The 26,536-nt window shown below is 36.1% G+C and overlaps 1 protein-coding gene across 1 annotated transcript in view; it reads left to right on the top strand.

The window, feature by feature from the left end:
* The window catches only part of KLHL20 (kelch like family member 20), a 53,602-nt gene that overhangs the window by 15,863 nt on the left and 11,203 nt on the right, over positions 1-26,536 (top strand). Inside the window, exons 3-8 of the mRNA XM_038542482.1 lie at positions 1,649-2,222; positions 9,931-10,089; positions 10,819-10,913; positions 13,436-13,551; positions 19,207-19,390; positions 21,297-21,440. Coding sequence (XP_038398410.1) covers positions 1,649-2,222; positions 9,931-10,089; positions 10,819-10,913; positions 13,436-13,551; positions 19,207-19,390; positions 21,297-21,440 — 1,272 coding nt within the window. The remainder of the gene's footprint in view (positions 1-1,648; positions 2,223-9,930; positions 10,090-10,818; positions 10,914-13,435; positions 13,552-19,206; positions 19,391-21,296; positions 21,441-26,536) is intronic.

Here is a 26,536-nt window from a genome sequence, read left to right as displayed (position 1 = left end):
GTTAAGAATAACCACCTTCTCTGAAAGGAAGGTAGATAGTTCTATTACTAGAGCAGCTAAAATTTAAAATTGTTAACATGTACTAAGTCTTGAGCTAGAAGCATTTTTATACATTATCTCCTTTCATCTTTGCTATAGGGAATAGATACTTACCCATTTTAAAGCCAAATAAACAGAATTAGAAAGGTTAAGTAACTTGCCCAGTAATCGTGAGTACTAGCATTTCAACCCAGGTCTATCTGTTCCACAGTATACTTTGAAACTTTATGCTCGCTAGTGACAGAGTAGCCATAGTTCCCAAGGGTCAGCTGTTAGACTTGGAAGGGGGGAATAAAAAAAATCTTAATTTAAGGTATGGTAAAATATTTTGAGACATCTTTGGTTGGACTAAAACTTATGCAGAGAAGAGAACTTTAACTCATTTCTCCCTGGGAATGGCTTCTAAAATATTTGGTTTGATTCTTTGCCTTTTTACAAACAAACTAATGTGATTACAGTTATTTACTATACTTCCTTGCTTATAAGACAAATGGCTCACTTAATAACTTTTTAGAAGTGTAAACATTACATTAAAGATATGTAAAGCTTTTATTAGCTGACAGTCTGGCATGTATTTACCCATATAAATTGATACCTAAGTTTTCTTCAATATCACAAAGTTCAATTCTAAGCTTTCCTCTCTTTCACAGACCAGAGAATGTCCTGAATTATGTCTGGCCATCAGCAATTATCTATAGCATCCCAGCAACATGCTTGTGATTTTTTTTTTTTTAAGTTTAGTTTGTTTTTTACTTAGAACCACTGTGATAGCCTGTATAAACTGTGAAAACTATGTATTTTAGAATAAGTAAATGTAGTAATACATATAAAGTTAATTTGGGGGTCCCTGGCCTCATTTTTCTGATCTTTTCATGCAGCATGAGCTATATTTTATAGCTTTTGTGGTGAACCTGAGAGAATATTATCCATGATAATGAGAAATAAACATTTCTGTGTCTTATAAAAATAACGTAACAATATTTTGGCTAAACCAGATTAAGTAATTAAAGTCCACAGGTCTGTTTTGTGCAGAAAAAGAATCATTTATAAGTGTTTTTCGTAGGGGCAGCCCGGGTGGCTCAGCGGTTTAGTGCCACCTTCAGTCCATGGTGTTGATCCTGGAGATCCGGGATCGAGTCCCACGTCAGACTCCCTGCATGAAGCCTGCTTCTCCCAATGCCTGTGTGTCTCTGCCTCTCTCTTTCTCTCTCTCTCTCTCTCTCTCTTTCTCTGTCTCTCAAGAGTAAATAAATTTTTAAAAAGTTTTTTTCATAAATTTTTATTAATGTATTGCAGGTAGTTGTAAAAGATGTAGCCCAAGATAGTCTAATCTGAGTGCTTTTGAGATGAAAAAAGAATTATCCTTTATTGTATAGGAGTACATAGTCAAAGTGCTCTGATTTGGAATTAATAATGTTTGTTCTTCAGAAGACTTTAAGGAAGTTTATGAGTCCTAGCATTCTTAGAACGGATGCTCTTAGGGATCTTAATTCTCCCTTGATTACCCACAGGTTTCCCTGTCTCTTTACTGATGAACACTTTATGGCAAGAGTGAGTTTCTAATAATATTGCCATCATCTCTTCTTCCTTCCTTCCCCCATTCCTGTAGGTGTACCAACATTCGACCAGGAGAGACTGGAATGGATGTAACAAGCCGCTGCACCCTTGGAGACCCCAATAAACTGCCAGAAGGGGTTCCCCAACCTGCCCGCATGCCCTATATCTCAGACAAGCACCCTCGACAAACCTTGGAAGTGATTAACCTTCTGAGAAAGCACCGGGAGCTATGCGATGTGGTGCTAGTTGTGGGCGCTAAGAAGATATATGCCCATCGAGTCATTTTGTCAGCCTGTAGTCCCTACTTCCGAGCTATGTTTACAGGAGAATTGGCGGAGAGCCGTCAGACAGAAGTAGTGATCCGAGACATAGATGAGAGGGCTATGGAACTACTGATTGACTTTGCATATACCTCCCAGATAACTGTGGAAGAGGGCAATGTTCAGACCCTTCTGCCAGCTGCTTGCCTCCTTCAGCTGGCAGAAATACAGGAAGCCTGCTGTGAATTCTTAAAGAGACAATTAGATCCTTCTAATTGCCTGGGCATTCGGGCTTTTGCTGACACACATTCATGTCGTGAGTTGCTCAGGATAGCAGACAAGTTCACTCAACATAACTTTCAAGAGGTGAGTTGTACTTAGTAGTTTGAATGTGGTCATACTGTATTGGTCAGGAGAGTAATATGAGTTCACGTTCTGCTAACATGTACCTGTTTGGGTATTTACTGCTGATTCTAATTCATAATAATACCAAAGAAATAAATTATAATGAATTCTAGCTGGTTTGTATTTTAGAGACCAATTTTATGTTCTGTTAACAGAAGTTAAGGTTTAGGGATTTGATTCTCCTTAGCCATATTAATAAACTAGTTTAGAAGTCAGAATACAGTTTATTAATTTATTAGGAGATCTGTGTCTGATAGGATACCTGGTAAAAGTCATTTGCATGAAACATTACTTTCCTGATTATATAGATTGCTCAGCAGAATAAATAGTAAGTCATCAGTTACTTGGAGAACTAACCATCAAAAAAAATAAAATTAGATGTATATGAAAAGAATTTTTCATTAAATTTGTTATTTTTCATTTATTTAATAAATATGTATAAAGCCACTATGTTTCAGCCACTGTGCTTGGGAAAAAGGCTACCTATAGTAGTGAGCAAGAAGCCTAGGGTGTGTGTTCTTATAGAGGTTTTAATCTAGCAAGGAGGATATCCATTGAGTGCATAATTACACAAATAATTAATTACAGTTAATAGGTGCTACAAAAAAGCCTGGATGATTTAACATATTACAGAGAGATTTAACTTTGGTTTTGAAACAGCTCCTGCAAAATTCTGAGACATGAAAAAAGCATAACTAGATTGAGAAACCCAGTGTGGGGCACCTCGGTGTCTCAGTCAGTTAAGTTTCTATCTTCAGCTCAGGTCATAATCCCAGGGTCCTGGGATCGAGCCCTGGCCCTGCATGGACTCCCTGCTCAGTGGGGAGTCTGCTTCTGCCTACCACTCCCCCTTGTATGTGTACACACACACACATTCTCTTTTTTTCTCTATCAAATAAATAAATAACCAAATAAATAAATAGAAACGCAGAGAGCAAAAGGGAGGATGACACCATGAAAATATCAGATGATAACATGTAGCAATTCCTTTTTAATCTCGAATTGAGAAAGGCCTTTCTAATTGACTAACACAGAAGTCATAGAAGAAAATATTGATAGATTTGACTACCTAAAATAAGAAAATTTTGCATGATAAAACTAACAATAACAAGACAAAGACATTGAGGAGGTGGGTGGTACCTGGCTGCCTCAGTTAATAGAGCATGCAGCTCTTGATCTCAGGGTTGTGAGTTGAAGCTCCATGTTAGATATACAGATTACTTAAAAGTAAAATATTTTTTTAAAAAGACAAAGTGGGGCAAAATATTTGCAACTGTTACAGTCAATAATCTCTTTAATACAGCAAGAGATCTTATTGGTCAATAACGTAGACCAATGATGTAACCTAAAATGGACAGTAAAAAAATTCACATTGCCTTTAAGCATATGAAATCTGCAGCAAATTAATTGTTCATAATAACTGTAACACAAAACTGTATCAAAGTTCTATTCTTCATTTCTCAGATTACAAAATTATAATCTATTAGATTACAAATATCTAGAAATTTGATTCCTCATCCTGTTGACAAGGCCATAGAGACAAGGTAATGGAGCTACATTGCTAGTATGAATATAAATCAATGCAATCTCATTGAAAGGAAATTTGGCAGTATATATCAAAATTGCACAATTTGTCCACATTCTTTGACTCAGCAGTCCAGTTTCTGGGAATTTGTACTACAAATGTACTGGAGAAAGGAGCAGTTTGAGGAGATAAGATCATGGGTTTCCTTTTATTTTTTTATTTTTTTTAGGTTTGTTTATTTATTTATTTATTTATTCATTTATTTATTTATGAGAGACACGGAGAGAGAGAGGCAGAGACATAGGCAGAGGAAGAAGCACACTCCATGCAGGGAGCCCGACATGGGACTTGATCCCGGGTCTCTGGGATCACAACCTGGGCTGAAGGCAGGACTAAACCGCTGAGCCACGCGCAGCCTGCCCATGGGTTTCCTTTTAGATATATTCAAGACACCTATAAGATGTCTAAATAGAGATATTGAGCCAGGCCACAGTTAAAGAGTCTGTTATTTTAGAGGTTAGCCTGAGACTAAAATGTAGGAGTCATCAAAATAGTAATTAGATCATAGTAATGAAACTATGATGGCTTAATCCTTTCAAGGCCTTTTTAATCCAGAAACCGTAAAAGATTGGTTAATTTGACATAAAAATTTAAAACTTTTGTAACAAAAAAAGCAACACGAACAAAGTAAAAAATCAATGCCAATGAGATCACCGAGAGAGGAGAAAGAAGAGAAGAGCCTTAAAATTCTTCCAACATTGAAGGATGGTTAGTGAAAGAGCAACGGCAGAGGAAACGGAATAACTAGAGGAGAGAAGAGGAAAACTGGGAGTGTGAGATACTGAAATGCAACAGAAAGGATTTTATTTTTTTTTTTAATGAGGAAATTATGTGTCTGTGTGCATATATTCTAGCATAGCCAGTAAGTTTCCAAAAATTAATATTAGGGCAATTGGCCATAAAAAATATTAAAAACAGGGCAACCCGGATGGCTCAGCAGTTTAGCGCTGCCTTTAGCCCAGGGTATGATCCTGGAGACCTGGGATCGAGTCAACAACAACAGCAATAGCACCATAAACTGAATATAAAAATCCATGCCAAACTCCTACATGGAGCATACTGAACAGAAAAGAAAAATAATTCCTATAAAACTCATACAAATTCAGTGAGAAAAAAACATGAAAAACACAGTAGAAAATTAGGTAAAAGGGCATGAATATGTGTAAAAAGATATTCAAATGTAAATAAACATGAAAGCTTAGCAACCCTTACACATAATTAAAGAAACATACATCAGAACAAGATACCATTGTTAACCTATCAGGTTGGAAAAACAACATTTTAACTTTATTTGAAAAAAATTCAAATTTACAAGAAATTCATATATCCCTTACCCAGATTACCAGTTGTTAACATTTTGCCACATTTGCTTTACCATTCTCTCCTTGTTAAATCAAATATTTTTCTCTGAACAATTTGAGAACATATTGTATACCTCATATTCCTATATGAACTTGAACACTTCAGCATATATTTCCTAAGGCCAAGAACCTTTATTTATGAGTTTTTTACAAATTTCTCTTACAACACTTCTTATCAAATTCAGGAAATTTAACATTGATAAAAACATTATTTAATCCATAGTCCCCATTCCAGTTTCACCAACTGTCCCAGTATTGTTCTTTATAACAATTGTTTTCCAGTCCAGCTTCCAGAGCAGATGATTATACTGCATTTAATTGTCATGTTTTTTTGAATTCTGGATAATCAGGAGTAGTTCCCTCCACCTTTAAGAGCATAGGCCACTTGTCTGATGTTTCCTGATGAGTAGATTCAAGTTATACATCTTGGCAGAAGTACTATGTAAGTGATATTTCATGTTTCTCAGTGCATGATAGAAGTACATGTTATCGATTTGTCCCATTACTGATTATGTTAACTTTGATCACTTGGTTAAGTGGAGTCCCTAAAGTTTCCTATTAAGTTATTATTTTTCCTTTTGTAATTAGAACTTTTACAGAGATGCTTTGAATCCATGTAAATATCCTATTCCTTATAAAGCTTTTATTCACTTTCACATCCATTGATTATTTCTGCCCAAATGAGTTATTACTATGATAGTTGTAAAATGAGGATTGAAAAAAAATTCCCCACTTTTCTATCAATGTTCTGCTATCAGGAAGAATTTGCCTTGTTCTGAATGATTAATGAGCATTATGGACTCCTAGACTTTTATTCTAGTTGATAGATTATAATCTTTTGTTACCACTTATTATTTTGGTGCTTTAATAGTCTGGTTTATCCTTCCTGTGCTTACTTTCACAAAATTAAGCAGATATATGTATGGTTTTTAAATTTCCATTTCTGTCCTACACAAAAGGTAGCATTCTGTTCTCTTGCACTTTGCCTTCTACTTAATTTATTCCAGAATTCATTCCATATCAGTTCATAGAGATCTTGTTCTGTCTTCACAGCTGCATTTTTCCCCTTGTGTGTACTACCACAGTTCGTTCAATTAGTTTCCTATGTTTGAGCATTTAGTGTTCAGTGTTTTGCCATTACAAATAATGCTGCAATGAATAGTCTTGTGTTTGAATATTTCAGTGTCGTTAGAGGTTTATCTTCAGGATAAATTCCTAGAAATGGGACTGCAGGGCCAATGGTTAACTGTATGTAATTTTGTTAAATATCACCAAATTTCCTTCTATGGGGATGGAACCATTCTGACCATAATATTTGAGGGTGACTATTTCCTCATGACCTCACTAACAGAATATATTGTCAACCTTTTGAATTTTTGCCAGTCTAATAGATGAGAAATGGAATCTCAGTGTGGTTTTAATTTGCATTTATCTTAACATAAGTAAAATTGAATATCTTCCATATGTTTAGGAGGCCTTTTAAAATAATTTTTAGTATTGTTTGTGATTATCTTTTGCCCACTTTTCTATTCGATTTTATTAATCTTTTTTCTCTTCAGTGTTTTAAAGTTCTGTGTTAACAGTGATAACTTTCTGTCTGTGCTACGTGACAAACTCTGTCCCAGTTTGCATTTGCCTTTCAACTCTGCTTATGGTATTTTTGGTCATGCAAAAGTTGTTTTTTTTTTTTTTTTAATATTGTCAAATGTTTAAATCTTTTACTTTATTGCATCTGGGTTTTGAGTCAGAGTTTGAAGGCTTCCCGTTTCCTCAGGTTACAATGGAATTCAACCATGTTATTTTCTAGTGTGTATATGGTCTCTCTGAATTTATCTTGTGTAGGGTATCAGATACTTACTATTATCTTTTTGGTAAATATCTATCTAGTCCCAGTACCACTTATTTAAAAGTCTCTTTTTGCCCTAATGATTTGAGATAACATCTTTATTATATACTGTATTTCTGTATGGGATGGGTTCTAGATCTTCTAGTGTAGGCCATACAGCACTACCACAATGTTTTCTACAATGTTTTAGTTATTGAGGCTTTGTAGTATATTTTAATATAGAGTAGGGTCATTAATACCCCTCCCATATAACTGTTTTTCATGTTTTCCTAACTTCATTGTATGTTTATTTTTTCCAGGTAAACTTAGTAGCAACTTATCTAGCTCTAAGAAAAAACCTTGGTGTATTTATTGAGATCATATCAATTTATAAGTGTAGAAGAGCAATCGTGGGGCACCTGGGTGGCTCGGTTGAGTGACTGACTGCCTTTGGCTCAGGTCATCATTCTGGGGTCCAGGGATCCAGCCCCACATCCGGCTCCCTGCATAGCAGGGAGCTTCTCCCTCTCCTTCCTCCTTGTGCTCTCTCTCACTATCATCTCTGTCTCTGTCTCTCTCTCTGTCTCTCTCTTAAATAAATAAATAAAATCTTAAAAAAGAAAACACTTTATGATGTTGAGTTCTATTAAGAAATGAGAGATGTCTTTCGTTTCTTCAGTTTTATATTTTATCTCTTAGGAATGTTTTATAGTTTTCTTCATTTAAGTTTTATACATTTCTTCTCAAGTTACTAAGTGTATTTTTTTTGTTGCTATTGTAAGTAGTTTTTCCCCCTTCATTACAGCTTTAAACCAATTGCCATTAGTGTGTATGAAACCTATCTCACTAAATTTTTTATTCTTTGGGTTATTTTTTGCCATTGATTCTTTATAGTTTTCTGAATATCCTGTCATGTTATCTGCATATTAATCATTTTATTTATCCTCCTCCAGTTGTTGATGCCTCTGGTTGTTTTTTCCCCTTTAGTTGCTTGGGTTAATACTTCTAGTAAAATGTTAAATAGTAATGGAAATATTGGACATACTTGCTTTGTTTCTGGAATTACTTGGAATGACTTTGGTGTTTACCCATTAACTAATATACTGTTTTTAGGATTGATGTGTGAATATTTTATCATGTCCACCAATTCCTGTTTTCTTAAATGCTTTTCATTAGGAATGGTATTGGATTTAGTCAAGGGTTTTATCAGTACTTATGGAGGTAATCATATGAATTTTCTCCTTAAACCCATTATTATGAATTACATAAGTGAGGTCCTAAAATTAAAGCATCTTTGTATTTTAGGTACACATTTTGGTCATGGTGTACTGTTAATGTGATGTTGGAATCTATTCACTAATATTTTATGTAGTCCTTTTTTTAAGATTTATTTATTTATTCATGAGAGACACAGAGCGAGGCAGAGACACAGGCAGAGGGAGAAGCAGGCTCCCTGAGGGGAGCCCGATGTGAGACTCAATCCCAGGACCCCAGGATCATGACCTGAGCCAAAGGCACATGCTCAACCACTGAGCAAACCCAGGTGCCCCTTATATAGTCTTTTTATATTGATATTGTTAAGTGATGCTAGTCTTTTCATTTTCTTGTGCTGTCTTTATCAGGTTAAATATATATACTTCATGAACATGAGTTCAAAGTTTTCCTGCATATTCTATGCTTTGAAGCAATATATATAACATTGGGATTATATCCTTTCTGAAAATTAGGTAGAATTTTTCTGTGAAACTATCTAGGCTTGGTACTTTTTTGTGAAATAGTTTAATTTTCTCTATTCTATGAAATTTCCCTTTTCTACTAGGATCAGTTTTGTTAGTATGTATTTCCCTGGATAATAAAATCTGCTTCTGCCTCTGCCCCTCCCCTTGTTCATTCTGTCTCTGAGATAAATAGTCTTTAAAAAAAAATTTTTTTTTAATTTAAAGAAAAGGAGGTTGGCAAATAAAGACAAAATCGCCCTGATATCAAAACCACAGATAGTAAAAGAAAACTACAGATAGATCTCTCTCATTAATTTAGATGAGAAAAATGCCAATAAAGTATTAGTAAGTTGATTACAATTAAAAAGCGGAATACACCATGACTAAAAGGTGTTTATACCCCACTAAAGATAATAGAGTTATATTTTATAGTTATACTTAATTTCTCATTTAAAATAATCTAACTTCTTCATACACTTTTTAAAAACAGATTTGACATTTAATTTTATCCCACTATTTTCAAATATCAAAATCTACTCTTTAAAACTAGAGATTTGGGGTGCCTGGGTCGCTCAGTCAGCTCAGGTCATGATCCCAGGGGTCCTGGGATTGAGCTCGCATTGGGCTCCCTACTCCACAGAGACCCTGCTTCTCCCTCTCCCTTTGCTATTCTCCCTGCTTGTACTCTCACTCTCTCTACCAAATAAATTAATTAAAATCTTAAAAATAGAGGATGCCTGGGTGGCTCAGCAGTTAAGCGTCTGCCTTCAGCCCAGGGCATGATCCTGGAGTCCCGGGATCGAGTCTCACATTGGGCTTCCTGCATGGAACCTGCTTCTCCCTCTGCCTATGTCTCTGCCTCTCTCTCTCTCTCTCTCTCTCTCTCTATCTGTGTGTGTGTGTGTCATGAATAAATAAAATCTTTTTTAAAAATCTTAAAAATAAATAAAAATTTATTATGACTCAATCCTGGATCCCGGGATCACGCCCTGAGCCAAAGGCAGAGGCTCAACCACTAAACCACTCAGGTGTCCCCAATTCTAGACTATTTTTAGCTTCAGCTCCATTATGGAATAGTTTTTTGCCACATAACCCTGAAAGAACAGTATTGAAACAGTACATTAAATGTGATCACAGATCACAGAGTTTTTTTCTTTATTCTTAACCTAACTTTGAACAGGTAATGGAAAGTGAAGAGTTCATGTTGCTTCCAGCCAATCAGCTCATTGATATAATATCTAGTGATGAGCTAAACGTTCGCAGTGAAGAACAGGTGTTCAATGCAGTGATGGCCTGGGTCAAATACAGTATTCAAGAAAGACGTCCTCAGTTACCCCAGGTATGATGGGACTGTTTCTCCAAGTAACTGTCTTCTTTTGTACTGGATGAAATAGTATATATTTGACTTGCAAAAAAGAAACAGTTGTCACTGCCCCTTATATTAGACTGTAAGAGAGACCATCTGTCTCCCAGGAATCAAGGAGATAGTGTTTAGAAGCATTGTAAGTGTTTATGAATTTTTGCTCCTTGGTTTACTCTATTTTGCATCAACCCTAAGTTAGGGTTATAGCACAAGTCAGAACCCAAATACTAAATGAACAAAAGAAAACAAAGCCATTATCTTAGTTTCCTTCCCAATGTGGCTTGGAAATCCCATCTCATTTTGAGGAGTACAGGGATGATACGGGCCATAAGTGATCACTAAATGAAATGTTAGTGTTCTTGTTATTATGACTGTAGTCTTTAGCAATTTAATAGGATATTCTTCAGATTATTACAGTCCAGTCATATAAACTAATTATAGAGGAGCTTATATTACTGAAAGCATTCTAAAGTGATATTAGTGTGCTTTCAATTTTCTGATTGTTCTGATTACTGAATTGTAGAGTCAATTTAGGTTTAGTATTTATGCTGTCCCTCCCTCTTTATTATTTATTAATTAAATCAAATTAATTCAGTTAGATCCCAAAGCAATTGGAAACCACAGTATGGGAGCAGGGGTTATGTATTCTCTCAAATATCTTGCAAGTGGAAGCTTGTGCCTTTAATGGTATTTATTACCTCTTAGGTACTGCAGCATGTTCGTCTGCCTTTGCTTAGTCCCAAGTTCCTGGTGGGCACCGTAGGCTCTGATCCCCTCATCAAAAGTGATGAAGAATGCAGGTATGAATGGCCCTAGGTAGGAAAAATGAACAACTAGCATTCCTGTTTTCTCCTTTTTCTCCTAATTTCCTTAGTCATATTGCTTCCTAAATATTTGTATTTCTAGTGCTGACACCAGGACAATATTTAACAGGTTTTTTCTTCTGGGTTAGGGTCAAGAGGAGGAGATGGAAGAAGAGATGACTGAACTTCCAGTATTCCATTCTGTTAGTTTTTATGTGTGGTGCTAATTGGTGTAGAAGTGACAATAAAGAGGTAGATTTCTAAGATTTTAATGCAAGTTTGAATTTGAAGAGGCAGTTCTCTGCTAATATCTGTTTTTCTTGAGATAGTTAATGCTGTTGACTCTGTCAACAAGTGTCAGGAGCACTTTTTCATTCCATCACAATGCCTGCCTAAGGAATAGGACCAGCCTTACTTTTTGAGGATGTAGACAGAGTCAAAGGATTACTCCTCAAGCATCTGTGGAAAGATTTCCACTAGAGCTTGATGGAGTAGTTTCATAATGTTTTTTGATAGAAAAGAAATTCTAAATGCTTTTATAATACAAAGAAAACACCTATTTTATTGGACTATCTCTATAATATAGGCACAGTTTAATAAATTACTTTTCCCAGTTTGATAGATTTTAAGATTTAGATTCAAATCAAGCCATATGGTATTTTTAACCATTTTTACCCCCAGCATGTTCTGTATATAAAAATGAAAGAGCAAGTCAGTACTCAGAACTCCTTAAGCTACACTGACCTTTGGGTCTCCCTTAGTGACTAAAGAAACTTGTTCTAGTATTACAAATCCCTAGAACAGAGGTAGAACATGTAGATTCATTTGCATTTCTTCTATAATCTGAAGCCTGTCCTTTTAACAAGAGATGTCAGAGGTGGTTTTAGATATTTGTCTTTTAAACTTAAAAAACAAACAAATGACATTAATTCCCTCAAACATTACAATAGCAGAAAGAAAACCATATGAATTATGAATTCTGAAAGCTGAAGAAACAGGCAAAGGTGTCCTTCCCTCATAAAACATAAATCAGATTGTACTCTTTCTAATACACAAAGTAAAAGTACTTCTAAAGTCACTTTTAAAAGAAGCCCCTTCCTGATATCCTCACCTCACCATTTACTAGCTATGGGACCTTAGGCAAGTTACTTTAACCTCTTTCTACTCTAGTTTCTTCATCTGTAAAGCAGGGATAATAATAGTACTTATTCCATAGGGTAATTGGCAAGTTAATACATATTAAACCCTCAAAACAGGAACTGACACAGAACTGTAAGTGTTCTTGTTGTTACTATTAATTTTGGTTTGGCTTGCTAAATATTCACTATACTATGCTATACTATACTATAGTACTCTTTCTAGGAACCCCTGAGCACTTAATTAAAACTGACCATTAGGAGATCACAGTCTTTGTTTTTAATGCTGAAAAAGCTCGAAAAAGCTCTTGGTCATTAGCTTGGGATTATGGGGAGAAGATTATTGGTTTTTCTGGGTTATTTTAGGTTAAATAAACTCAGAAGGAGTCTTATCAAAGCCATATATTGGAAGTGCATTATTGGATCATGCTTGGGACTAGGTCGTGCAGGAATAAATTACTCTTTATAACATAAAAATTTAGAGAAATGAAAATATATTTTAGGAAATACTTTCAAAATTGAGAAAGAATTTGAGATTGAATTTGCACTGATCAGGCACTGAATCACTCAGAGGACTCAAGTAAGAGGAGTACACACATAAATATTTTGTGTTAGGATATTGTATTCAATAAGTATAATTACTAGGATCTTCTCAGAAAGTACCTAACTCTGGGAAATGAACTAGGGGTGGCGGAAGGGGAGAAGGGCGGGGGGTGGGGGTGACTGGGTGGCGGGCACTGAGGGGGGCACTTGACGGGATGAGCACTGGGTGTTATTCTGTATGTTGGCAAATTGAACACCAATAAAAAATAAATTTATTATTAAAAAAAAAGAAAGTACCTTATAATAGAAAAAAAAATTGTTCATCCTCAGTAGACCTGTGAGTAAACCATTTCATACAGTACCAGATAATTAATATCAAATGAAAGTACAGTGTTTCTTTTTAGCAGTCCAATTTTTGACCTAGTTTTAATGTTTAACTCACCTAACAAATATCTAGGGCCAGGGCTGATGTGCTGCTTTGCTAGTATCCTGCAGAATCTAGTAAAATTCATTAGAAAGCAATAACTATGGAGATTGGTAATTGAGTTATAAGTTTTACTTTTCCCATACATTACTGTTGGCCCCGAGCCTATTGAGTTTTAGGCTAAATTTTACACTAAGATAGCAAGTCTTGGTGGAAATACCAATCAATTTACAACTTGTAATGTGACTGGCATCAGTTCTCTCATGTTTGTGACTTTTTAATATTAGCTGGCATTCATGATTTGTTTTGATTTATGCTTGCTCCCCTTTGCCAACTTACATATTCCTAAACCATATTGGGATTTGACTAACAATGTTATTTAGACATTTGGAATAAAGACAAGGTTTTCTCCACAGAGACTTGGTAGATGAAGCTAAAAACTATCTCCTATTGCCTCAAGAACGACCACTAATGCAGGGACCAAGGACAAGACCACGGAAACCTATCCGATGTGGAGAAGTACTCTTTGCAGGTTTGAGTCTGAATATACTGTGACTAAATTGAATATTTTCCCACGTGTTATATTATCACGTGTTATATTATCATTTGAGTTGTGCTTTGGACAACTATGATAGCCATCATCATAAGAAACACATAAGTTACCTTTTAGCTTGACTCTTAACTCATGACCCAGCACTGGTATTCTCTGAGAGTGCTCTATTTTTATATAAGGCTAAAAATGTCATGCAGTGGATGTTTTGCTAAAATGAGTCATGCACATTAATTTATATACCAGTGTGCAAGGCACCGCATAATTGACCTAGAACTGTCAAAAAACATTATCTTACATTAAACAGTTACATGTTTTCCTAGCTCTGCTCAGCTAGATTGAGCTCAAGACAATCTGCTCTATCATTTTGCTCCCACTCTCTGCCCCTAAATCTCTGAGAACTTTCAGCCTCAGATGTTTCCTTTCCATCCATGTAAATTCAGCTCCCTTGCTCATCTGAACAACTTTCTCACTGTTTAGTCAAACTACTTCTTACTAGTTCTGTCTTAGTCCATTTGGGCTACTTTAACAGAAAACCAGACTGAGTAGTTATGAACAACATAAATTTATATCTCAGAGTTCTGGAAGCTGGGAAGTCCAAGATCGAGTCACCAGCAGATTCTTTTTGGTGAGAGCCCACCTGCTTCTGCAAAGAGGCTTGCCACCTTATTTTATTGCTGTGTCTTTACACAGTGGTAGAGGCAGGGGAACTTTCTGAGGTCTCCTTCATGAAAGCTCTGCCCTCATGACCTAAGTACCTCACAAGGCCCCACCTCCCAATACCATCACATTGGGAACTAGATTTCAACTTATAGATTTTAGTGGAGCATACAAACATTCAATCTGTAGCAAGTTCTTTGAGTTTTTTTTCTAATTCTGATGCATGGAGCTAACCAGGACTTATTATATAGTATTTGTATTTAAGTTCCCGACTTTACAAATTCTATGGCTTCTTAGATGTAGGCATGTTTGGATTTTTTTCGTTCCATTTTAATACGTAAAGTGTTTTATTCCTTTTTATCGGACAATTTCGTGCAATCTCTGGGGCATAGTATCCTTTTCTGTCAGCCTAACCACTGCCTATCTTTTTCTTTCCAATGTAACTTTCTCTTGGCATGTAGAAATATATTTTCCCCTATATTTTTAGAAGAAGGGGTTCCTTGGTGACTCAGTGGGTTGAGCATCTGACTCTTGGTTTCATCTTAGGTCATAAATCTCAGGGTCTTGAGCTCTGTGTTAGGCATGCACTGAGCACAGAGTTGGCTTGAGATTCTCTCTTTTCCTGTCCCTCAGCTCCCCACCCCTGTTCTCTCACTCTTTCTCTCTAAAATAAGTAAATAATCTTTTTTTAAAAAAAGAAAAGTTTGATGATTTGTTTTGAATTCTCACTTTTTAAATTTTTTCATCTAAATTTCTTCATGTAGAGGACTGTAGCATTTTTTTTTTAAGGATGTATTGAGAGAGAGAGAGGGAGAGAGAGAGAGAGAGAAAGAGTGCACAAGAGCAGGGGGAGGAGCAGAGGGAGAGGGAGAAAGAGAATCCCAAGCAGACTCTCTGCTGAGTCTGGAGCCTGACATGGGGTTTGATCCCGTGACTCATGAGATCATGACTTCAACTGAAATCACAAGTTGGATACCTAACTAACTGAGCCACCTAGGTGCCCCCACTTTTTTAAAGATTTATTTATTTGAGAGAGAGAGTAGTAGTATTTCTTTAAGAAGAAAATCGATGCCAAGTTTTTTCTCTCCAATCCTCATGAGGCTTTTTTCTTCTCTTTTGAAGGAATTTCTTCATTCTTGTTTTAAATTTCAAACTTAATTATTAATTTACTAGGCACGGATTTCTCCCATACTCCCAGTGTCCAGATGTCTCTATTGTTATTAATAGATTTAGCATATGTATTACCATTCTTATTCCTATGACTTTCATTCCTATGTATTCATGCACAGGTACATAGTCACCTGTTTATGTGGTTTACACCAACACTTTTGTATGCTCACACTTAAATCTGCATTCTTGCCCCCACATACTAGTCTTAGAGTTTCTCTTTCCAAATTTTGATATTTTATTTTATTTAAAAAAATATTTTAAGTAGGCCTCACACCCAGCATAGGGCTTAAACTCAGAACCCTGCAATCAAAAGTTACATGCTCTACCCGACTGAGCCAGTCAGGCACCCCCTCTCTTTTCAATTTTGCAAGTCAATTGTCTGTTTTTAAAATTAGAACACTGCAAGATCTAATTATTTGGTACCTATGGCTTCATGATGTTGTGTTGGTTTTAAGAATTGTAATAGTTTGGTCATCTTTGTGGAATTATGTCCATTATTAGGAAGATCTATTAACTGTTTTATTTGGCTGACTGTTAGTTTTAGTGCCTGGAGTAGGGATGACAGTATAGTACTGTTTCATCATCTTCAGAACATTCTGGTGATGCTTAAGAACTATATTAAGAGGAGAAGGAAACAGTAACTCAGAAAAATGAAACAGAAACAACCCCCCTATGATCAAAAGCTAGAGACTAAGCCAAAAAGGTATATGGAAGTATACTTTGTGTTCAGGGTCTTCTCCAGACTCAATGGGGATACCAATCCAGTGGAATTGGGCAGGCATATCTTTGGGAATGCTGAGAGACATTAATACAGCTCCCTTATATATAAATTTAAACTTAACCTCACATGAGTTATGCAACAACTGCCATCCTTAGCCTGCTGGTTTCTACCATATTTTTCCAATGTGACCTGATTATAAATTGCCAGGGGGGCATATTTCCAGTATATAACAATCTTCATGAAAATTTCATTTGCCTCTTTAATTAAATCATGATATTGAGTACCTAGCTGACTCAGTCAGTAAAGCATGTAACTCTTGATCTCAGGGTCATGAGTCCAAGCCCCAGGTTGGATATAGAGAAAAAAGAACACGTTTTGAGGCACCTGGCTGATGACTCTTGGTCTTAGGATTGTAGATTTAAGCCCCATGTTGAGTGTAGAGATTACATAAAAATAAAATCTTAAAAAAAATTCATCGTATTAATAAAACCATACTTTGCCTTCTTTAGAAGTCAGCTAAATTGGATCAATTTTATGATTTCAAATTCCTGCTAATGATCACATAATTTCATATTGCTGATCAAGTCTCTGATTCCTTGGCAATATTGTTAAGTACTTAAAGGCAAGGACTATTTCTAATTTTTCTTTGTGGTTTCCAGATTGTTTAGCAATCTTATCAGAATAGGCACTCAATAAAATTAATTACTTTCTGTTGATCCTGAGTAATACTAGTGAGAAATGAGCATCAACCCACCATGATTGATGGAAAAAGAAAATTGGAAAGCACTTGCCAGTAGCAATAATGGATCACTAATGTCACTTTGCATATGAAGAATAGCCTGTTTTTAAATAACACCTTTGAGTGACCTGGGTGGTTTAGTTGGCTAAGTGTCAGACTTCAGTTTAGGTCAGGATCTCGGGGTTCTGGGATTGGGCCCCACCATCAAGTCCTCAGTTGGCAGGCAGTCTGCTTGTCCCTCTCCCTTTGCCCCTTCCGCTGCTAGTGCACTCTCTCTGTCTCTCTCAAATGGATAAATCTTTTAAAATAAATAAATAACACCTTTTTTTTCTGATTATATATATGCAGTATAGAAATTTTTATTTACAGCAGGGCCTGGGTGGTTCACTTAGTTGGGCGCCTGACTCTTGATTTTGGCTCAGGTCATGATATTATGATCATAAGATTGAGCCTACCATGGGGCTTCATGCTAGGGTCAGAGCCTGATGGGATTCTCTCTCCTCCCTTCCCTCTGCCCAGCGTGTGTGTACACTCACTCGCTCTCTCTCTCAAATAAATAAGAAATTTTTATTAACAAAAATATAAAGAAAAAAAGTTAAATTATCTGCCATTATTTTTACACTGTGAAGCTTTTCGTTTTCATTTGTGGAGAAAAGCCATTGGATCTTTTCCTTTACAACTGGTATTAGTTTTCCCTGCTTTTTCTGTCTTTTTATGTTTTGCAGATCTGAATATCATTCTTGAGTGATACTGTTCATTGACATTTTAGATCTTGACCTCTCTGTCTCTACTTCAGTAAACCTTAATCCTCAGTTTCCTTTGGTTTTTTATTGTTTTCATTATCTTTGGAATGCCAAATTACCAATTCTCACTTAACTTTGGGAAATTGAGCCTTCCTTACTTCATCACTCTGTTGAAATAAACCCTGGAAACCTAAGATCAAATCTATAATCTTAGTAATTTTTTCCCAGGAGTGTTTTACTTTTCTTGGTATCTTTTGTTTTCCATTAGGCTCCTGATACTTACCATTTTGTATTTCTGTTTTGGTTTTGTTTAAGGTTTTTTAAGTTTTCACAGTTCAGCAATCCTTATTCCAGATACTTTCTAAAAGTTGCCTCTTTAAGGTAATATTTTTTGACCAAATCTGTCTTTGATTTCTTTCCCTGCTTTGGTAATCAACAATTTATTTCCTATATCTATGAGTTTGTTTCTGTTTTGTTTTTTAGATTGCACATGTGTGAAATTGTATGCTATTTGTCTTTCTTTGAATGACTTATTTCATCTAGTTGGATCCCTCTAGATCCAATTGTGTTGTCACAAATGGCAAGATTTCCTTTTTTTTTATTGCTGAGTAATATTCATATCCATTCATTTATCAGTAGACACTTGGGTTGCTTTTATAATTTGGCTCTTATAAATAATGTCACATTGAACATAGGGGTTCATAGATCTCTTTGAGGTGTTTTCATTTTCTTTGGATAAATGTCCAGAAGTGGGATTACTAGATTGTATGGTAGTTCTATTTTTTTAATTTTTTGAGGAACCTCTATAGTGTTTTCCAGAGTGGCTTCACCAGTTTGCATTTCCACCCACAGTGTATGAGGATTCTGTTTTCTCCACATCCTCAGCAATACCTGTTATTTTTTAAAATATTTTATTATTTATTCATGAGAGACACAGAAAGAGAGAGAGGCAGAGACACAGGCAGAGGGAGAAGGAGGCTCCATGCAAGAAGCCCGATGTGGGACTTGATCCGGCACTCCAGGATCACGCCCTGGGCCGAAGGCAGTGCTAAACCACTGAGCCACCCAGGGATCCCTCAACACTTATTTTTTGTCGGGTTTTAATTCTTTCAGCTTTCAATAACAAATTATATTTATGTAGTATTCTTTAGAAAATTTCATGCATGTATTATTTTTCTTTTAAATTTTTATTCCTTATTTTATAAATAAGGTATTTTAAAAGATATTCCCAAGATCACATCGCTTAGTAGATGTAACAGTCAAACCCCAGTTTTCTAACTAAATTCAGTGTTCTATCCATTAAATGCCACATTACTTTTCAGTCTGATTTAAATTGGTGTCCTTCCTCCTCTGTAAAGTGGACCTAATACTAACTTATTTAGAAAATTAAAGATTATAGCAACCCCAGTGGAATAAGTAAATGTTGTAACTTATATTTTGACCTACTTCTAGAGATATTTGGTAAGTCCAAGCATTAGGTCACAATTTAAAATTTTGCTGTGAAAAAAATAAATAAATAAATAAATAAAATAAAATTTTGCTGTGAATGATACATTCTATGCTTTAGAACAGTATTCTCCTGATCAGTTCTATTACTTCCCCAGTTGGTGGCTGGTGCAGTGGAGATGCCATTTCTAGTGTTGAACGATATGATCCACAGACCAATGAATGGCGAATGGTAGCTTCAATGAGCAAAAGGCGATGTGGAGTTGGGGTCAGTGTTCTTGATGACCTGCTATATGCAGTAGGAGGCCATGATGGATCCTCTTACCTCAATAGTGTTGAAAGGTAAGTAAGGTCAATTTGAAATTTTTTTCCATTTGAGATGTTAACTAAGAAACAAATGTGATTTGCTGCTTTAGTGTTGCATCTGTGGCACTAGTTGGCAGCCTTGACCACTTAACATGACATGCAAGTCCTTCATAATGTAACCTCCACCTATTTTTGCAGTCTCCTCCAGCCACACCACTGTTGCCTAATGCTACTCCAGACCCACCAAATTGCCTGTAGTTATTCCTCTTTGTCTACCCATATGCATGCTGTTATTTCTTCCCTGGAATATCTCAAGACTCAAATGTTACTTCTTATATAAAGCCTTCTGACACTATACAATTAGTTACTCATTCCTCTGCCTTTTTATAAGTATTTTGAACATCTGATTGGCTATCATTGTTAAAATGTCTTTTCCCACATCTATCATAGTGCCTGGCACACTGGAATCCTACAATAATTGATTTTTAATAACTTGTAGTTTCTTGCTTTCATATATCCTTTTTCATTCAACTGTGTTGATTTACAGTGATTCTTGGTATTTCCTAAACATATCTATGACATCCTGCAGCATGGAGAGATCTAGAGGTATAGATTATATAGCTGAAAAATAAAACAGGGGGATCCACTCCATAGAAGTCAAAGAAAAAAAAACCCCCACTTAAAAATAAATTGAGCTAGAGATGCCCAGGTGGCTCAGTTGGTAGAGCATGCAACTCTTGATGTCAGATTTGTAACTTAAAACCCCACATTGGGCATTAGAGCCTACTTAAAAAAATTAAAAACATAAAAATGATTAAAATAAATTGAGAAAAAGAAATAAGAATGGAAATGATTAAATATTTACAGCTTTATAACAGGGAAGCCCAAGTATATCAAAATGTGTGGATACTAAGGTAGTATCCAAGGGAAAATTTATAGTGCATTATAATTTAGTATGCATTCATTTGAAAATAAGACAGATGAGAAAATAAATCATGCTTTTAAATCATGAAGTTATAAAAAGAGCAACAAAACCCAATAAAATAGAAAGCAATTAAGTAGAAAAAAAGGAAAAAGCTAATGAAATTGAAAGCAAATAAAACTGATAGAATTACAAAAAGAGCAGTTTGATAGTTTTTTTATTTTTAAATTGAAAATGACTCTATTCTCTGTCCCTTGATTCTGCTTCTCATTATCTATTTGAACAAGGAGAAATATACAAAGGTAATCACTGTTTATAATAGCAAAATGTCAGACACAATGTCAGGATACATCAATAGGGATTTGTAATGGCACACACAATAATGAAATGCTGGAAAAATCTAGAGCGTTATCTGTAAGTGTGGATGGATCTCAGAAGTATGTTGAGTGAAAAAGCAATGCCTACTATCTGGTATTATTTATGTAAAGAAAACATGCTTGCATATAAATATACCTATTTACAAGTATTTTACTGAAAAGTCTTGGGACGCTTGGGTGTCTCAGTGGTTGGGTGTCTGCCTTCATCTCAGGTCATGATCCTGGGTTTCAGGCATGAGTGCCGCATCAGGCTCCCCACAGGGAGCCTGTTTCTTCCTCTGCCTATGTCTCTGCCTCTCTGGGTTTCTCATGAATAAATAAATAAGTGAGTAAGTAAGTATTTTAGTGAAAAGTCTTAAAAGGCATACACCAAGTCCAAAATAGGAAGAGACCAGAAATGGGTGGAACTCAAAGAGGAAATTTAGCTTTATCTATAACATTCTGAAAAAAAAATTTTAAAGAAAATATATCCATATGTAACTTATATAAGTAAAAATTGTTTAAAAAAATAAAACCTAAATTAGCTTTTCATATCCTTTAGTTGTTAATCAGCCCATATTTAGAGGAAAGAATATAGAATATGTAAACAGAGCCAAACTTTCTTTGTGCAATACAAACTCTGCTCTTAATGTGTTTTCTGTAGGTATGACCCCAAAACAAACCAATGGAGCAGTGATGTGGCTCCTACAAGCACCTGCAGGACAAGTGTTGGTGTGGCAGTACTCGGAGGTTTTCTCTATGCTGTGGGTGGTCAGGATGGTGTGTCCTGCCTCAACATTGTTGAAAGGTGATTTTTTTCAAGTCATTTTCAATTTTTAAAAGAATATAAAGGATATTTACCCAAAGGAGTACCTATACCCCAATGTTTATAGCAGCAATGTCCACAATAGCCAAAATATGGAAAGAGCTCAGATGTCCAATGATAGATGAATGGATAAAGAAGATGTGGTATGTATACACAATAGAATATTACTCAACGACAAAAAAAAAAAAAAAAGAAGAAGAAATCTTACCATTTGTAATGACATTGATGGAACTAGAGGGTATTATGCTAAAGGAAATAAGTTAATCACAGAAAGACAATTATCATTTGATTTCATTCACATGTGGAACTTAAGAAACAAAACAGGATCATAGAGGAAGGAAGAGGAAAATAAAACAATGTAACCAAAGAGGTAGACAAACTACAAGAGACTCTTAACTATAGGAAACAAACTGGGTTGCTGGAGGGGAGGTAGGTAGAGGGATGGGGACTGGGTAATGGGCATTAAGGAGGGTATATGATGTAATGAGCACTAGGTGTTACATCCAACTGATGAATCACTAAACTTTACCTCTGAAACTAATAAAATGAATGAAGGAATATAAAGGGTTCTTTAAAGGAACCATTTAGGACACCAAGGTATCCACCGTTCGGTGGATATCCCATGGGCTTTAGGGGAAAAGTTTTCAGTTGATCTTAAGGGTCTAGGACAATGAAAGATAACCTGATTTTTCAAACTATTTTTTATACTGACAGAGCCTCACATTGAAGAGTTGGAATCATATTCTAAATTATATTCTGGGGCAGCCCTGGTGGCTCAGCGGTTTAGCACCGCCTTCAGCCCAGGGTCTGAACCTGGAGACCCAGGATCGAGTCCCACATCAGGCTCCCTGTATGGAGCTTGCTTCTCCCTCTGCCTGTGTCTCTGCCTCTCTCTCTCTCATGAATAAATAAATAAAATCTTAAAAAATAAAATAAAATAAATTATATTCTGTATATGATATCAAGCATACCACTGCTGAAATATGTTCTAATTTTTTCCCCAATGCATGGAGTGTACTTAATATATGGATGCCCAGACTTCCTCAAAAAAAAAAAAAATGATTCAAGTAATAATCTAGCATATCTTATAAAGATAGCATAATAATAGTCTAGCATATCTTATAAAGACCCCCAAAGTATTTTGTATATGGATTCTCATTCTTGAAGTGTACTTAGGGAACTCTGGGTTGGCTATGAAGTTTAATTTATGCTTTTACATATCAGTTAACTAGTGAAATAGATTCTATTCTTAATTTCTTGCTCCATCAGTTTTTTGTCATTCTGTCCTAGAGATTAGATTTTGGAGTCCCATGGGTTAACGATTACTAGCAAAAATGTACTGTATTTCATCCCCACTTCTTAAAAACAAATGCTTCATGTCTCTGGAATTTTTCAAATAGCATTTACTAGTTGGGTTACCATGTTTAAGTTGAAGAGGTTAACTGTCTTAAATAGAGATAAAGTTGTAGGTAACTCTTGAAATCTTCCTTTTTATTTTTCTATTAAGAAATTTAATTCCCCACTTTGAAAATTCTATGCAAGAGGCTTCTGGGAAGATAGCAAAAACAGCACAATTCTTTAATCTCTCTAAATTCCCACATAAAAACAGAGCAGTAGGGGCACCTGGGTGGCTCAGAGGTTGAACGTCTACCTTTGGTTCAGGTCGTGATCCGAGGATCCAGGGATCAACTCCCAGATCAGGCTCCCTGCAGAGAGCCTGCCTCTCCCTCTGCCTATGTCTCTGCCTCTGTCTCTCATGAATAAATAAAATCTTTATTAAAAAAAAAACAATAAACAGCAAAGCTAAAAAGCTGTGGATGAGTTATGGAGCTTGTTTGGATGACAGTATGAATGTACCTAACACTACTGAACTGTACACTTAAAAATGGTTACAGTGAAAAATTTAATGTCAGTTGGTGGTACATCTTACCACAACTTTAAAAAACCCCTATGGAAAGATATGTAGGTTGGAAAAAAAATAAAATAAAAATCCCTATAGACAATTTAAAATATAACTAGGGAAGAGGTATTCCCATAAACACCAAAACATTAATGGGCAAAGACAAAGTACCAAAAGCCACAAGACCTGTATGATATTACTGTCTATGCAGGAGAAAATACAGAGAAGCACTTGAAAGTTTGACAGATCTAAGAACAGAAGAACTCCAAAATAGACAGTATATATTTACTAGAAAGAGTGAAGGTGAAAATTTATGACCAACAACTGGAACTAAGGAGTTTTGCTCAATCCCAATATAGAGTAAGTGCAAGAGACCTGTAATAAGATCTGAAGGACTTAGAAGAGGGTTACTCAACGTCAGCACTATTGCCATTTTAGGCCAGATAATTCTTTGTTGTGGGGGGCTGTCCTGTGCATTGTCAGATATTTAACAGCATCCTTGGCCTCTACTCCTTAGTTTCCAGTAGCACACACCTGGTTGTGACACCAGAAGTCTCTAGACATTGCCACATATCTCAAGGTAGGTGAAAGGAGTGTTGCAAAGCCACTATAGTTGAGAACCAGCTGGGCTAGAGCTATCTAGTTGCTAGGAACCCTCAGAACTGACCAGCAGGATGACCTTCCAGAACAGGGCCCACATTTCTGGATGCAGGATCAAAACTGAGCAGGACAAGATTAACATACAAGAAGGGAAGGCCAAGATAAAAAGGAGGACCAGTGAATAAAGCCAATAAATCTCAAGAGGCAAACCACTATACTTCTTTAACACTATATGAAAAAACTAGAAAGAGTTCCGTGAAGTTAGAAAAATAACCATGAACCACTCCTGAGGAAAGCTCATTTCATGTAAAAAATGAACAACAAATAGCAACGTTTTGAGGTTAGATCCAATACAGAGTTAATAGATGAAGAGAGAATAAGCAGCACAATAACATCTCTATAGACAATAAAAGCACAGCAGAAAGACATACCCGTGGAACAGAACAAAACTATAATCAACTATTTCACGTTAGGAAAATGATGCAAGGTATGAAAACACTACATACATCTGAATTTGAAAAACCCAGATATAAAATGACAAAACCTCAGAAAAATATTGGAAATAAAAGGAAAAATCACTTCAGAATGAACATAAAACTAGAACAATAAGACAGATAATGCCAGAAGACAAATAGAAAGTGAAAGAAGAAATGTTTTATTTATTTATTTTTTTAATATTTTTTTTAATTTTTATTTATTTGTGATAGTCACAGAGAGAGAGAGAGAGAATGAGGCAGAGACACAGGCAGAGGGAGAAGCAGGCTCCATGCACCGGGAGCCCGACGTGGGATTCGATCCCGGGTCTCCAGGATCGCGCCCTGGGCCAAAGGCAGGCGCCAAACCGCTGCGCCACCCAGGGATCCCAGAAGAAATGTTTTAAAGTCAAAAAAATAAAAAAAGAAATAAAAAGGATATGAGAGAAAAAAAAGGATATGAGATAACAACAAATATTGAAGATAAGTAAAAAATCCAATATACAGATAATAGGAGTCCACAAGGAAAAAACCAAAGCAAAAGAATGGAGCAAAGGAACAAGTGCTAAGAACTATAATTCAAAATTATTTTCCTGTTCTAATAAAAAAACAAATTGTTTTTTGAAAGAATACACTATATTCTCTGAATACTGACCCAGAACAATTAGCACCAGGTTATATTCTAATAAAATTACTGGACCTTGGGGTAGCCCAGGTGGCTCAGTGGTTTAGCGCCACCTTCAGCCCAGGGTGTGATCCTGGGGTCCCGGGATCGGGTCCCACCTCGGGCTCCCTGCCTGGAGCCTGCTTCTTCCTCTGCCTGTGTCCCCGCCTCTCTCTCTCTCTCTGTGTCTCTCATGAATAAATAAATTTTTAAAAATCTTTAAAAAAAATTACTGGACCTTGAAGAAAAAGGAAACAAATTCTTTAGTCAATCAACAAAAAAATACATGTTATTTATACGGGAAAGGAATTTAGATTATCATCATACTTTTTTTTTTTTTAATTTTTATTTATTTATGACAGTTACACACAGAGAGAGGCAGAGACACAGGCAGAGGGAGAAGCAGGCTCCAGGCACCGGGAGCCCGACGTGGGATTCGATCCCGGGTCTCCAGGATCGCGCCCCGGGCCAAAGGCAGGCGCCAAACCGCTGCGCCACCCAGGGATCCCCATACTTTTTTGAAAGCAAGATTTTATACTATAAGAAAATGGAATAACATTTAAGATATCCAAAGAAAATATAAAATAGGGCAGCCTGGGTGGCTCAGCGGTTTAGTGCCGCCTTCCACCCAGGGCATGATCCTGGAGGCCCGGGATTGAGTCCCACATTGGGCTCCCTGCGAGGAGTCTGCTTCTCCCTCTGCCTTTGTCTCTGCCTCTCTGTGTGTGTGTGTGTGTGTGTGTGTGTGTGTCTCTCTCTCTCTTTCTCTGTGTGTGTGTGTTTCTTATAAATAAATGAATAAAACCTTTAAAAAAAGAAAAGGATTTTATATCTAGAGAAACTGACTCTGAGGTATCAAGGGCACAAATAGTTAATATGTAAGAAATCAGGCAACATTGTTCCCATGAGTCCTTACTGAGTAATTTACTACAGAATAAGCTTCAGACAAAATTACCCCAGAGACATTGATGGAGAGTGAGTGTGAAACATAGTCAATCAGAGAACTCTGAGTAGATAAGGGTTAAAAGAGAGAGTAGCATGCACTGGCTATATGCTCATTCAGTGCAGCTGTGGTACAAACATTTTCAAAAGTGGGAGGAGAATGGGAAGAGATATGCAAAAAAGAATTTTAATTGTCCTCAGGGATATCAAAGTGATAGTATTGCTAATCTAAGACTGCTATGTATAATGTGGAATAAAGGAGATGGGTATGGGTTATTCCAATTCTGTCCTCTCCTGTGTTCTTGAAAATTAGGGTTCTTGACATGGAAGAATATGAATGTAAAATAGAAGAAGTTAAGTAAAAGAACTTATAGTCCTGATTTTCAATTTGAATTAAGTTCCTCATTAAAAAAATTATACTCTAGTTCTGTCAACTGAAGAGGCCTGGAAATAATGACCAAATAGTGGCAGTGAACAGCTCCATTCCTAAATTGTATCT

Source organism: Canis lupus, chromosome 7 (genome assembly GCF_011100685.1).
Source record: "Canis lupus familiaris isolate Mischka breed German Shepherd chromosome 7, alternate assembly UU_Cfam_GSD_1.0, whole genome shotgun sequence".
Classification (NCBI taxonomy): Eukaryota; Metazoa; Chordata; class Mammalia; order Carnivora; family Canidae; genus Canis; species Canis lupus.
This window is presented reverse-complemented; position numbering and strand designations above follow the sequence as displayed.